The sequence below is a fragment of the Vombatus ursinus genome, unplaced genomic scaffold (genome assembly GCF_900497805.2).
Source record: "Vombatus ursinus unplaced genomic scaffold, bare-nosed wombat genome assembly UNPS02004704.1, whole genome shotgun sequence".
Classification (NCBI taxonomy): Eukaryota; Metazoa; Chordata; class Mammalia; order Diprotodontia; family Vombatidae; genus Vombatus; species Vombatus ursinus.
Genome location: NW_020944482.1, coordinates 2383682 through 2397650, shown reverse-complemented (window position 1 = coordinate 2397650; position 13969 = coordinate 2383682). Strand labels below are relative to the sequence as shown.

Below are 13969 nucleotides of genomic sequence, written 5' to 3'. Positions count from 1 at the left end.
CATATTGCTATTGTTAGCATTTCCAGAACCATATTAAAAATAGTGGGGAGAATGGGCATCCTTGTTTCACTCCCATATTTATGGGAAAAGGTCCTAGTTTATCCCCATTGCATATGATTCTTGTTTTTGGTTTTAGATAGATGCTTTTTATATTATTTTTAAAGTCCCTCTATGCCTATACTTTTTCTGTTTTTTAGCATAAACAAATGTTGTTTATATTTTAGCATAAACAAGTGTTACTATCAAAGGTTTTTTCTGCATCTATTGAGATGTGGTTTGGGATGTTTGGGTTTTTAAGATGATTAATGATATTAATTATTTTTCCTAATGTTGAACCATCTTTGCATTCTTGGTATAAATCCCCCTGATCATCATGAATGTTTTCTTGGATAAATCACTATAGTGTGTTTGGGGTTTTGTTTAAAATTTTTGAATCAATGTTCATTAACGATATCAACCTTCAGTTTTCTTTCTCTGTCTATCTTTTCCTGGTTTAGGTATTAGGACTGTGTTTGTTTCATTAATGAATTCAGGTAGGGTGCTTTCCTTATCAATTTTATAATCTCTATAGTATGGGTACTGATTGTTCTTTAAAAGTTTGATAGAATTCTCCTATGAATTCATCTGGACAATGAGTTTGTTCCTTTGGCAGTTCCTTTACAGCTAGATCTATTTCCTTTTCTTTTCTTTTTTTAATTAATTAATTAATTTTTAGTTTTTAACAATCACTTTTGAGTTTTAAATTTTCTCCCCCTCCTCAAGACGGCATGCAATTTGATACAGGCTCTACATATACATATACATATACATTAAACATATTTTCACAATAGTCATGTTGTAAAGAAGAATTAGAACCAATATGAGGAACCACAAGAAAGAAGAAATAAAACAAAACAGAAGGAAAAAAAAGAACAAATAATATACTTCGATATGCATTCAAACTCCATAGTTCTTTCTCTGGATGTAGATAGCATTTTCCATCATAAGATTTTTGGAGACGTCTTAGATCCTTGTATTGCTGAGAAGAGCTAAATCTATCAAAGTTAGTCATAGTACAATGTGGCTATTACTGTCTACTACGTTCTCCTGGCTCTCTATTTCCTTTTCTAAGATTGGATTATTTAAGCTCTCTATCTGGCCTTCTGGGTTATTTTATTTGGTTTATATTACATTTTTGAAGGTATCCCTCTTTTTTTTGTATTCTCAGTTTTGTTAGTATATAATTGGGATATTATGTTCTTATTCTATTCTTCTGGAGCTTTTTTTGAGTATGATTTTACCTTGCTCATTTGCTACTTTGTTGATTTGATTTTCTGCTCTCTTCTTTTTAATCAGATTTGCTAATGGTTTATCATTTTATTAGTCTTTTCAAAGAACCAGTTTTTACTTTTATTTGTAATTTCTATGTTTTTTTTTTGTTTCTAGCTCATCTATTTTCCCTATCTCCTCTTTTGTGCTTATTTTAGGGTTTTTTATTTTCCAGTTTTTAAAAAATGCATATTCAGTTCATTTTTTAATCCTCTCTTTTTCCATTTTGTCAATGTATGATTGTAAGGATATGATGTTCCCCCTGACGACTGCTTTAACTGCATCCCATGGTACCCTTGTTTCATCAGTATAATTTTCTTCTACATTATAAACATTATAGACAAAATTATTAACATTGTTTATATAATTTTTCCTTTGATCCACACATTATTTAAAATTTTACTGTCATTTAGGTCTGTATATTGTTTGTGGTCTCTGAACCAATTTCTATTTTTATTCTGTTATGGTCTATAAAGGATTTAAGTATTTCTGCTTTTTTCCATTTGTTTGCAATATCTCTGTGCCATAGTACATTTTTGTAAAAGTTCCATGTGGTACAGAGAAATATGTGTATTCTTTTCCTGACCCTTTTAAGAAGATTCTACCTGTGTTGCACAGTGGATAGATGGACAGGCTTGGAGTCAGTTAAGACCTGAATTCAAATCTGGTCTCAGATACTTACTGATGTTACCCTGGGCAAGTCACTTAAATAACACAATCTTAGAAAAGGAAATATACCCAAAAGGGGTCATGAAGAGTCAGAAATAACTGAACAACAGCACAATTCTTTTAACTCTAGTTTTCTAGAAATTTGTTTAGTTCCTTATTTTTCCTTTGGTTTAGACTTATCCAAAACTGAGAGAAGCATATTGAACACAATTGTGTTACTGACTATCAATTTAGATGACAAGTCATTCAGGGAGTACGTTTATTTATTAATGACATTGGTTTGTTGCCCATGGTTCCTTTCATAAAAGAATTTCCTTATTTATCCCTTTTTATTTTTTGGGTTTATTTTTGCTTTGTCAAATAGCATCATAGCAAGTCCTGCCTTTTTGGATTCACTTGATGCATAGTGAAAAAAAAAACTTGATCCCTCAGCTTTTTGTATGTTTCTTGTTTTTCAAATGTGTTTCTTGCAAGCAACAGATTGTTTTAGGATTTTATTTTCTTACCCCATCTGTCACTTTTTCATTTTAGTGAACTGTTTTATCTATTCCCATTTAAAGCTATATATTTTCCTCTAACTCTCTCTAAAAAATTTTTAAGCTATGATTTTTTTAATCCTCTTCTGCTGTAAACACAATATTATGTTCTTCAGCTACTTTAATTTTTTTTGGTGGTCCTGTTCTGATTGGCTCTCTTCCCCTTAACCTGATCCCCTCTACTTGTTTGATATCCCTTTCTCTTTAGGATTTTGCTTATTATTCTCCCCAGCTTATTTCTTGTTATATAATTCTTCCCTTTTTTTCCTTCCTCTTAGTTTGTCAAGTAGGCTCCTTCTTCCTCACTTCCTCATCTCCTTTTTAATTAGTCCTATTCATTAGTTTTCAAAATTTAATTTTTTTGTGCTCCTTTCCAATAAGATCTCTCTCTCTCACTCCCCCTCCCCCTCGCTCTCTCTTCCCGTCTCTCTGTTTCACTCTCTCTCCCTCCATTATTCAGCCTCTCTGTGTACTCCAAACACTCATTCTTTGATTCATGACCCCTGTAATTATGCCAGTTGCCCCCTGGGGTTCCAATTTCCCTCCTCTCAATGTGGCATAAGAAGACTTTTCAAGCACCAAATCCCCTAAGCCTTACTCAGTGTAAGCTCTTCATCTCCATTCACTGACCATCTCTCTTCACCTATTGGCACCAAACCTCTCCCAACACCAAAATAAGGCCTCCTTCCTTTTCAATCTTTCTTCCTGTCTCCTCATTCACTACCCTATAGACTTTTATCTTTCTGAGACCACCTTCCCCTCATTGCTAACTTGTGATTTGCCTCCAGTATGTCACACACTCCTCTCTATCCTGCTCCCCTTGCCCCCTTTCATATATCCTAGCATGTTACAATATAGTCACACAAAAAAGCATTAATTTACCTAGAGACAGAATGTCACCAGATTTGGTCCATAATGCCCCATCTACATCTTCAATGTTACTTTACATTTCTTCCTTCACCCCTCCCTTGCCTGTGGCATTCTATCATATTCAAGGCACTCTCTCATCACCTATGACTCCCTGGGGCTTGCCTTACCTCCACCATTCCATCCTAATCTAGGTGCTTTCTTTAGTCACCTATATTTCCACAACAGTTGCCTTGCCCCCCCCCCCCACTTTCCAGTCACATACAATTGCCTCATGCCCTGGTTCAACTCCATCAAACCCCTATGACAAATGATAAACTCATTCCTCAATGATTAACATATTTCCACCCTGTCATACCCACCCCATCCCAGTGATTCTGAACCCCCAATTGACATTGTTCAAACTCCATTCCTCAGTCCCCAGTGATCACTCCTTTATTCCCATCCTTCTCAATTCAAACCCCTCCCCCCCAACTTCCCACTCTGAAGCTACATAAACCCTTACAACATACTTTCTGGAATACCTGCTCCATAGGTAACAATCTATATTTCATCTTAAAACTTTTCTTTTCCTGCTCCCTCCATCTTCTCGCATGCTCTTGTCAAATGTAATGTCCTTTTCTCAATACTGATTCTTCTTGACCTCTCTCCAACCTTGACACTATTATCAGCTTCTCCTTCTTGGGTTTTAATGACACTGCTCTTCCCTAGTTCTCTTTCTACCTCCATTACTGTCCTTCTTCTGTCTCTTTGGAGGGACCTTCATCCACATCTTGCCCATTAAAATGATGGGTGTCCCCCAAAGCTCTGTCCTGGGCCTTCTTTTCTCTTCTCCATCTATACTATTTTACTTCGTTATCTCATTAGGTTCCATGGTTTCAATGATCATTTTTATGGATATGATTCTCAGATCTATTTATTGATTCCTAACCTCTCCCAGCTTCAGTCTCATATCTTCAACTGCCACCTCAAACTAGAAGTCCTGTAGACATTCAAACTAAAAATATCCAAAACCAAACTATCTTCCCCACCTACCCCACTCCTTGACTTTTCCTGCTTCCTAACTTCTCTAATATTGTTGAGGGTACACCATTAGCTCCAGGTTCTCATCATAGATGTCATTCCCAATTTCTTACTTTCACCCCTGTTATGTAATCTGCTGTCAAATCCTGTTACTTCTACCTTCATAAAATCTCTCAGATACGCCTCCTCTCTTTTGACACTACAACCATCCTAATGCATGCCTTTATTACCAGCAACACCCTGTCTCAAGTCTTTCCCCACTTGAATCTATCCTTCACTCAGCAGTCAAATAATCTTCCTAGAATGCAAGTCTGACCATATAATCCCTTATTCAATAAATTCCCAGTGACCCCCGATTGCCTCCAGGATCCAATAAAATCCTTTACTTGACTCTTAAAGTTGTTCACAACCTAGCCTTACCTTACCTGTCTTCTTAGATATTACTTTCCTCCACGTACTCTGTGATCTAATGACATTGGCTTTTCTTTGCACATGATACCCTATCTCCCCACTCAGAGCATTTTCACTGGTTCTCTCTAGGTAGATTTGTTTGCCTGACCCAAAGAGTAAACTTGGGCTGTGCTGCTCTGAGTTCCATTCTGATTAGATAAGCGAGCATCCACCACAATGAATAATTGTATAGGGTGATCTCTATAGCCCAGAGATAGCCAGAGGAGCTTTGCAGTGCTCTGGCTTAAAGGGAATTGTTTCTCCCATGGTGCTTTCTAAAAGCCTTGTTAAGGGTGACAGTGAATTGAAACAGCTTATAAATGCTATGTTTAAATAATAGAAGAGGATTTGCCCACTGAAGAGTGGTGAAGACCAACAAAACAGGCAATAAGCAGAGAAGCAGTTTTATGTGATGCAGATAGTCCAGAACAGACCAAAACATCAAAGCCTCAAGTCCAGAGTTATGAATTCCCCTGGACACATAGGTTTTCCTTCCTCTTGTGTTTCCCTGTCAGGTTTCTGTGTGTGCCCATTGTTCACTATAGATATTAAATACATCAGTGGGAGAGTGTGATTCAGGTTTATATTTGTGTTATATATACACTGATTATAATGTATTAGTATTTGTGATGATATTTCTTTTGCTGCTTATTAGATAAGTGATTATGTTTAATATCTAAAAGTATCATTATAGTATTTGGTTATATAAATAGACAATAAAAATTATAATCATGATGATGATATTAATAATGATAATAGCATATATATATCACTTTAAAGTTTACAAGGCAATTTACAAATATCTCATTTTATCCTCACAATTCTGGGAGGGTTGGTTTTTTTTTTAGATTTTTTTACATTTTACAGATAAGAAAACTGATGTTAAATGACTTGCACAGCTGCTAAGTGTCTGCGGCTCGATCTGAACTCAGGTCTTATTGAATCCAGATCCATCACTGTATCCACTCTGCCACTTAGCTCAACTGTTAAAGTGTTGATAGGGAGAAGGTATTTCCCCTCAACAGAATTACTCCTTAGAGTCTGAGAAAGTTTGAGGGGAATAGTAGGGTAGTTGTTTATCTCTGAGAATCTAGACCTGCCAGGCTGAGGGTAAGTTAGAGTGAAGAGACAATGGTGTCAACATGAAACATGTGCAGATTTTAAGAAAAAAACATACACATACACATATACATATATGTACATATATAAACAGATATAGATATACACAAAACACATAGTTGGGAAATGTCTCATTATGAAGTACTTCTCCCTATGGAGTACAGAAGAAGTTGTGTGTTTTGTAATTTATGAGGAATCCATAAGAAGACAAAGAGGAAAAATGTGTTAAGAAACCTCTTTTGTCAAAACTGCTATAATTAATATGTTATAAGGAAACTTCAGGAAGAGAATTCTATTGTAACATAACTAATGATGTTAGATCAAAACTACTGGGTGATAGACAAAAGCCACATATGTATGACCCCCAAAATATACATCATGGAAAAATGTATACATACACATATTTATGGGAGAGATAAAGTCAGAGAAAGATACAGAGCTAGCTCCTTATCTACCTTTGATATGCAAAGATGACCACCATATACAAGGCAAAAACTCTATAAATGTAAGAATCATGCAAAAGCTTTCATTTGAAGTTCTCAATGAGGTTTTTCCTTTATCTATCATACATTATTGTCTTGCCTGCTTTCCAACTTGTTATTCATAATACTGATAACCCAGATAACATACCTTCTGAGTGCATGACAGACCTCTTCTTGTGATTCTATTTCTTTAGAAATTTCTTGCTTTGGGAGCAACATTCCATCTTTAATTATGATCTCTCCAGCTGAAATAATAAACAAAACATACAAATGTCACTTGATCCCTATTTTAGGAGAAAGGAACCTAAGGTAAAGTGAATAAGATGATCTAAATGAAATGGTTGTGATGGGAATGCATGACTTAAATGCAAAATGTGTCACAATATGTAGAAAGAGGAAGAGAAAGTAAAAAAGAAGTATTAAAGAGATAGAGTAAAGAGGATAGAAAGTCTTTGGAAAGGGTCAGATAAGGAGAGGTGGGAGAGGGGTCACACAAGGATATCTTTAAATAACAAGAAACATTTTGACTATGAAGATGAAGATGTGGCTAGGGTATTAAGTGGAGCTTGGAATTGGCCTGCAGAATGAACAACAAGTTTACTAGAAAAGGTTATAAGTAGAAAAAGAAGAGTAAGAAGATGAGAAGAATACAATGTGGATATAGATGTGTTTGGGGTGACTAGGAAGCATAGAGGCTTAGAGAATACAGGAAACAGTGGTAACAAATATAATTAGCAAGAGAAGATGATTATCAAAAATGTGGAACAATGATTGGTGACTAGCTGGAAGAAGAATCAAAAGGGCAAAGTCAGGGTTGGAGGGCCAGGGGAGGGGGCTGGAGTGGTACGAGTGGTCTTTCCTTACTTAACAAGTCAAGGTTCCTAAAATTCTTCAGTGCCACATTCCCATATGTATTCTTCTGAGCTGGGTCAAAATGCTGCCACTCTTCTGAAACAAGGAACTTCACTTCTTCCTCAGTCTTCACTGATGTCTGAATTATGGAAAGATCAATCAATCAATAAACATTTAATAAGTGCCTATTTTGTGTTAAACACTGTTCTAAGCAATGAGGATACAAAAACAAAAATGAAAAAGTCCTTGCCTTCAAGGAGCTTACTTACACTGGTTGGGGGAAATAACATGTACAGAGATGAATATATATAATACATACAGAAAGGAACTATGAAGTCATTTCACCAGGGGTAGGGAAAGGGAAGCTGTAGCTTAATAGGGAAAGGGGAAGATCAGGAAATGTCTTCTACAGGAGGTGAGGAGGTAATGAGCTTCAAAGGAAACAAGGGATTCTAGAAGGCAGAAGGGAAGAGTGAAGGAATTCCAGAAATGGGGGAGGAAAGGCACCTACACAAACACCAGAGTAAAGAGATACTTGCTAATCCTTGCAAATGAAATTAATCAACAAATATTTATAAAACCTTGCCCAGTGCTACTCCAGATACTATAGAGGACAGTGGATTGGTCTATCAAGAATGGCACAAGCAACTATTTTTGCTTTTCTTTGTGTCCCCACAACCGTGTGTAGCACATAGGAAGCTCTTATAACTGTTTGCTGATTGACTGGTAACTTTCAAACATGCCTATAAGGAAAACCTAAAATTAATCTAATGGATAGTCATCCTTTTAGTTTAAGGTTTTTGCCATAATTAAAATGTAAATATTCTCAGGTGGAATAACACATTAAGCCACAATCAGTGATTTCATTGAGAATGAATTTATTAGATCCTTTCTTCTACAGACCTAATGAAGACACATGACTACTTAGTCTCTTGCTACAGGAACAATTTCACCACTCAACTAAGACTAGAACAGATTCATTAGTAGGAAAAGAAGAGTAGGAGGACCAGAGGGATACTGTAGCCATGGAATGGTTGGGATGACTAGGAAACATGAAGGTTAGAGAAGGCAGACAATAGCAAACAAGTATAATAAGCAAGAGATTAATATTATCAAAGATGTGATTAGTGGCTAAATGAAAGAAAAATTTCAGTGGGAAGCAGAATCAAAAAGGCAAAGTCAGAGTTTGGGGTGGTAGTAGGATGAGCAAGGAGTTGTTGTTTTTGCATAAACAAAACCAACAAGAAGGTAAACAGGTAACTTGAGGAAAAAACCTTTGCAGCAAGTTTTTTTGATAAAGGTCTAATATCTAAGATATATATAAGCAAATATATATACAAGTAAATCTTCAAATTTGTAAGAATATGAGTCATTCCCCACTTGATAAATGGTCAAAGATGATAAATAGGCAGTTTTCAAGGAAAGAAATTCAAGCTATCAACAATCTTGAGAAAAAAAAATTCTCTAAATTACTAATAATTAGAGAAATGCAACTTAAAGCAAATCTGAGGTACCACCTCACACCTACCAGATTGGCTAATGTGACAGAAAAGGAAACTGACAAATGCTGGAGAGGATGTAGAAAAATAGGTTCAGTAATGCACTTCTGGAGGAGTTGTGAATGGTACAACTATTCTGGAGAATAAATGGGAACTATCCCTAAAGGGCAATAAAACTGTGCATATCCTTTGTTGATGTTGTTCATCCTTTATTCTCAAAGAGGATCAATAAGGGTGATGTCTTGACTTGTGAGTAAATTGGAGTTTCAGTGAGGCAGAGCTGCACAGAATCATCAGCCTCACTCTCTCCTCCAGAGTCATTGAAGTCCCATGGCAAGTCAAGAGTCAAGACAACTAGTGATGGCCCAGGATGCTGTGGTTAGTCCTAGTTCTAACACTTATTAGCCCTATGACTTTGGGCAAGTCACTTATCTTCTGTGAATCTCTCATTTTTAGGCATTGGACTAAATGATTTCTAAGGTCTTTTCCAATTCTAAATCCTATAATTCTATTAAAGTGTAAACTTCAAGTTTACACAGAGTTTGAACTTTATGGTTTTACATATGATGTCATTATTCATTTTGTTTGACTGTCTTGTTGAGATTGTTATTAAATTTATAATAAAATATTTCTGAAAACAAATGGAGACAGTTTGAAATAGCTGCTGTGGGGAATATATTGGGAAATCAACAAAATAAGAGCAAAAAAACTGTCAAGAAACAGAGTTCAGCTAAAATTAAATATGACTTGTAGTCTAACCACCATAACTCCATGACAAAGGAGAGGAAAGTGCCTGATAAATGGGGGCTAAACATGTCTAAATAGGTGATGAAGAAAGTGAAGAAATGTTATTTAAGAGAATAGGAAAAGAACAATAGAGATAATGAAGCTTCCCAGATGTTTCAGGCTCAGGTACTGGGGGTACCTCCAAGATAAGAGGAGATAAAGGCAAAATCAAGGGGCACCAAGAGATGGGTGAGGATAAAGTTGTATGTCAGAGAGGATAGAGGGATCATAGCTTACCTGGGATTGAGTAGAATTAAAAACTGATACCACTGTCTGGTCCCTGAGAAGTTCATCCGGGTGATGAGAAGAAATCTGCGAAACAGGGACACCTGAGGGAGGAGAAAAAAGTCCTAAGTAAGAATAGTTCTGGTCATGTAATGACCTTTTATCATGGGGCCCAGAATCAGTTATCCTCTAGACTTTTTTAATATATGTTGAACACTGAAAATTATACAAATTATACAAAAGACAGATTCCTGCTCTCTCTGATCTAATGCAAAATTATTTTCATTCTGCAGCAGACTTCTAAGGTTATAAATTTTTAGTGACAAAACTAGGATGGATGGGACAGGGTTTGTGTATAATGTTTGAAAGGGGAAGAAAAGACTGATATGATAACAGAGAAGGCTAACTTACTCAACTCAAATTCTGCTTTTGTTTTCTCTTCCAAGAATGGCCCTTGACCTGGAAAGCACAAGGGACAAAGTTGAAACCCAAAATAAATGATCTGGTGGTAAGAGAAACTCTAGCTGACTTCAGTGAATTTAGGTCACCAGACACAAAGCAACTATATACTAAGGTAGTAAAATAATTAGCACATGTAATTATTATAGTGCTGCTATTAATGGCCTCTGAAAGACTATGGAGAATAAGAGAAGTGTTACAAGATTGGAGAAAGACAAATGTCCCAATTTTCAAAGTTGGGAAGAGGTAAAATCTATTAACTACAGACCTTCAACTCTTGGCAAAATTCTAAAGGACTAAAATGATGTTTTGTGATAATTTAGAAAGGAAAGCATTGCTCACTAAAAGAAAACATGGCACCTTTGACCAGTAATAACATTTCTGAGCATATAGTCCCATGAAAGTCAAAGTCAGACACATAAATACCAAATAAATGCCACATAAATACCAAAATATTTGTAGTCGTATTTTAAGAAAAGTTTCACTGATACTTTTATATTACTGTCATTTCCCAGTACTGATCCCAACAACTCAAAATAGAACTCTTTTAACAAATAAAAATAGTTAACCAAAACAACCCAACACATTAAGTATATCTGACATTATTTGCCTCATTTTGTAGATCACTACCTCTGTTCTGAAAGGAGGAAAGTATATTTCTTCATCTGTTTTCCAGGACCAAAATTTTGTCAATGCATGTATCCAAATTCTGATTTTATGTAGTTTATTTACTTTATCATTCTTGGTCCTGGAAAACAGATGCTCTGTGGATGAACAAACAACAAAGGAGGAAAAGGCATTAGTGGATTGTAGTCTATACATGTGGAGTGAATACCCACATGAATGAGATCACAGATCCACTGAAGGGAACTAGAAGGGAAGCACATGGGAGTGAGGGAAAGATAAGACTCTAAATTTATGAACCTGAGTGAATGGGAAAATTGTGGTACCCTAAAGAAAAATAGTGAAGTTTAGAGGAGAATAATGTTTAAAGCAGAAGATAATGAGATTGTAGGATGATAGATAGATAGGGCTTTTGCAAGATATTTTATTCCAATCCCATCAGTTTACAGATGAGGAAACTAAAGCAAAGAGATAAAGTGACTTGTACAGCTAATGCATTGCTGACCTGATATTTGAATCTTCCAGACTCCAATTCCAGTGCCTTATCCACTGTGCCATGCTACCTCAAAATCAGGATTTGCTTTGCTTCTGCCTGGTTTCAAAATGGTTACATGTGAAGCAAATGTAATAAACACCACACTGTGGAAACCAGTTTTGGTCATATTGATTTTGAGGTACCTAGGGGACTTCCAGCTGACCTGGAGTCGGGGAGACTCATCTTTGTGAGTTCAAATTTGGTCTTAGACATTTAATAGCTGTGTGACCCTTGGTAAGTCATTTAATTTGTATTTGCCTCAGTTTCCACATCTATAAAATGAGCTGGAGAAGAAAATGGTAAAACTACTCCACTATTTTTGCCAAGAAAACCCCAAAACTCTTTGCATGAAGAGTCAGACACAACTCAAAATGACTAGACAACAACAACAAAAGGGGACTTCCAGGAAGAGACATTCAGCACACAGCTGTCAATGTAAAATGGAGTTGAGGAGACATACTCGTTCTGAATACATGGATTTGAGAGTTATCTGCATAGCTATAATTGAACAGCTGATGAAATCTTTCTAAGTGAGAACTTGTAGGAAAGAGGGAATAAGAGTCTAAGGCAGAACTTTCAGAAACAACCACACTAAAAGGACAGCAAAGAAGACTCCGAAGTGATGAGACAGGAAGGAGGACCAAGAAAGAACAGTGTTATGGAAGCCAAAGAAGAATGGCGTATCCAAGAGGAGGACTAGTCAATAGCATCAAAAGTTGCAGAGAGGTCACAGAAGGTAAGGCCTGAGAAAAAGACTATCAGTTTTGTAGTGAAGTGGTCAATGATGATCTTAGAGAGATTAGTTTCAAGGAAGTGTTGGGGACGGGGTATAAAAAATTAGATTGAAAGAGATGAAAAGTGAGTAGTAGTGAGGAAGTAGAAGCAGTAAGGATAAACAATTTTTTTAAAAGAGAACATTTCACTAAAAATAAATCCAAAAAGTATGAGCAGGGGACTCAACTTTAATAAAGAAATAACTGAAGTTAATATCATGTTAAGAGCAACTAATTTCCCAAACATTTTGAGCATTGATTCAAGCAAATTAATTTTAAAAACAATTATTTTATCAAGCTTTTTCTGTGCATGAGAAAAGAGTGTATAAGTTTAGTTCAGAAGCAGAATCGTCAAGTTTTCATACTAGTCATATTGCTATTTTATATCACTAAAAATGAACATAATTATGGGGCAGCTAGGTGGTGCAGTGGATAGAGTTCAAATCTGGCCTCGGACACATGATACTCACTAGCTGTGTGACCCTGGGCAAGTCACTTAACCCTGATTGCCTTGCCAAAAAAAAAACAATAACAAAAAACATAATTTCAACAGTAGTACACTTTAATATTGCAATTATTGTATACACAGGTAAGACCTGGGTTCAGGTCCTACCTGTGACATGGGTTGGCCGGTGACCCTGGGCAAGTCACTTAACCTTTAGTGCCTTGGACAACTTCAGGAGGGAGAGAAGAAGCCGACCTGCACTGTTAAGGAAGTTCCAGCTGGGTGAAATCAGAGGTCCAGTCCTAGACTCACGCCTGTCTCCTTGATCTTCCCAATTACAGCCACACTTGGTCTTATCTCCTTGATCAGAGGAGGAGGAGGAGACCCAATTACTAGGCTAAAAATAAATATTTTAGGACTACTGGTCAAGTAAGAAACAATATTTTCTCTGACTCCCCACAACCTTTTTTTCAAATCTCTCCAAAACAGAAATTATGCACCAAAGATAAGGCAACTTCAGTTGTCTCCACATCACAACCTTATCTGGGTTCATGACCCACAGGTTAAGAAGCACAGAAGGGGTTGTGAATGGAAAGAGTTTAAAAAGCCCTGGTCTAGTATACCCAGAATCCAAAAGAAGGTTTAAAAAAAACCCAGGAACTGATGCTCACTTATACTTGGGACCTCTCTTCTACTTCCAATGCTACCTGCAGCACTCCACCAAGCCTGGAAAAAAGAGCACAGTATCCAGCTGGGGCCATTTTTAACCATCAAAAGGTCAACTGGGGCAGACACCTAGTCTGGTGAACTAGAAATCGCTGAATGTGGAAGAAGGCTGTGACACTTTGACTTGGAGCCCCTGAGGAAACCACAAGCAGTGAAAGGGAGTCAGAAGTGAGCAATAGAGAAAATAAGTGAGGGGAAAAAGACTGAAAGTACAAAAGATTTAAAGAAGGAAAAAAAAAACCTCAAAGACCTTGAACATTAACAGGAAAAACAATAATAACAGAAATAAATATGGCCTCCAGATCTAGTGAATAATTTCAAGCATCTATTAATAAATACTATAAAATAAAGGAAAATAATCCAACATTTGTTGAGACAGAGGATCCTGTGGAATGTAAAGAGAACATGGAACCATGACACACTATTTCTGAATGGTTTAAAAGAGACATGAGAATTATGAGAGCAGAATTTATGTCCTGCACAGCAAAAATAATTTGCAGAATAGAAAAACTGGAATCTACAATGGCAAGCCTCATTAAAGAAACAAATGCAAGAACAATAGATTGGGAATGCAAATACACAGAAGTGAAG

The 13969-nt window shown here is 36.4% G+C and overlaps 1 protein-coding gene across 1 annotated transcript in view; it reads right to left on the bottom strand.

The window, feature by feature from the left end:
- The window catches only part of LOC114027008 (piggyBac transposable element-derived protein 1-like), a 33346-nt gene that overhangs the window by 7905 nt on the left and 11472 nt on the right, over positions 1-13969 (bottom strand). Inside the window, 4 exon segments of the mRNA XM_027840810.1 lie at positions 6603-6699; positions 7319-7445; positions 9829-9920; positions 10228-10275. Of these exon segments, the coding sequence (XP_027696611.1) occupies positions 6603-6699; positions 7319-7445; positions 9829-9920; positions 10228-10275 (364 nt within the window).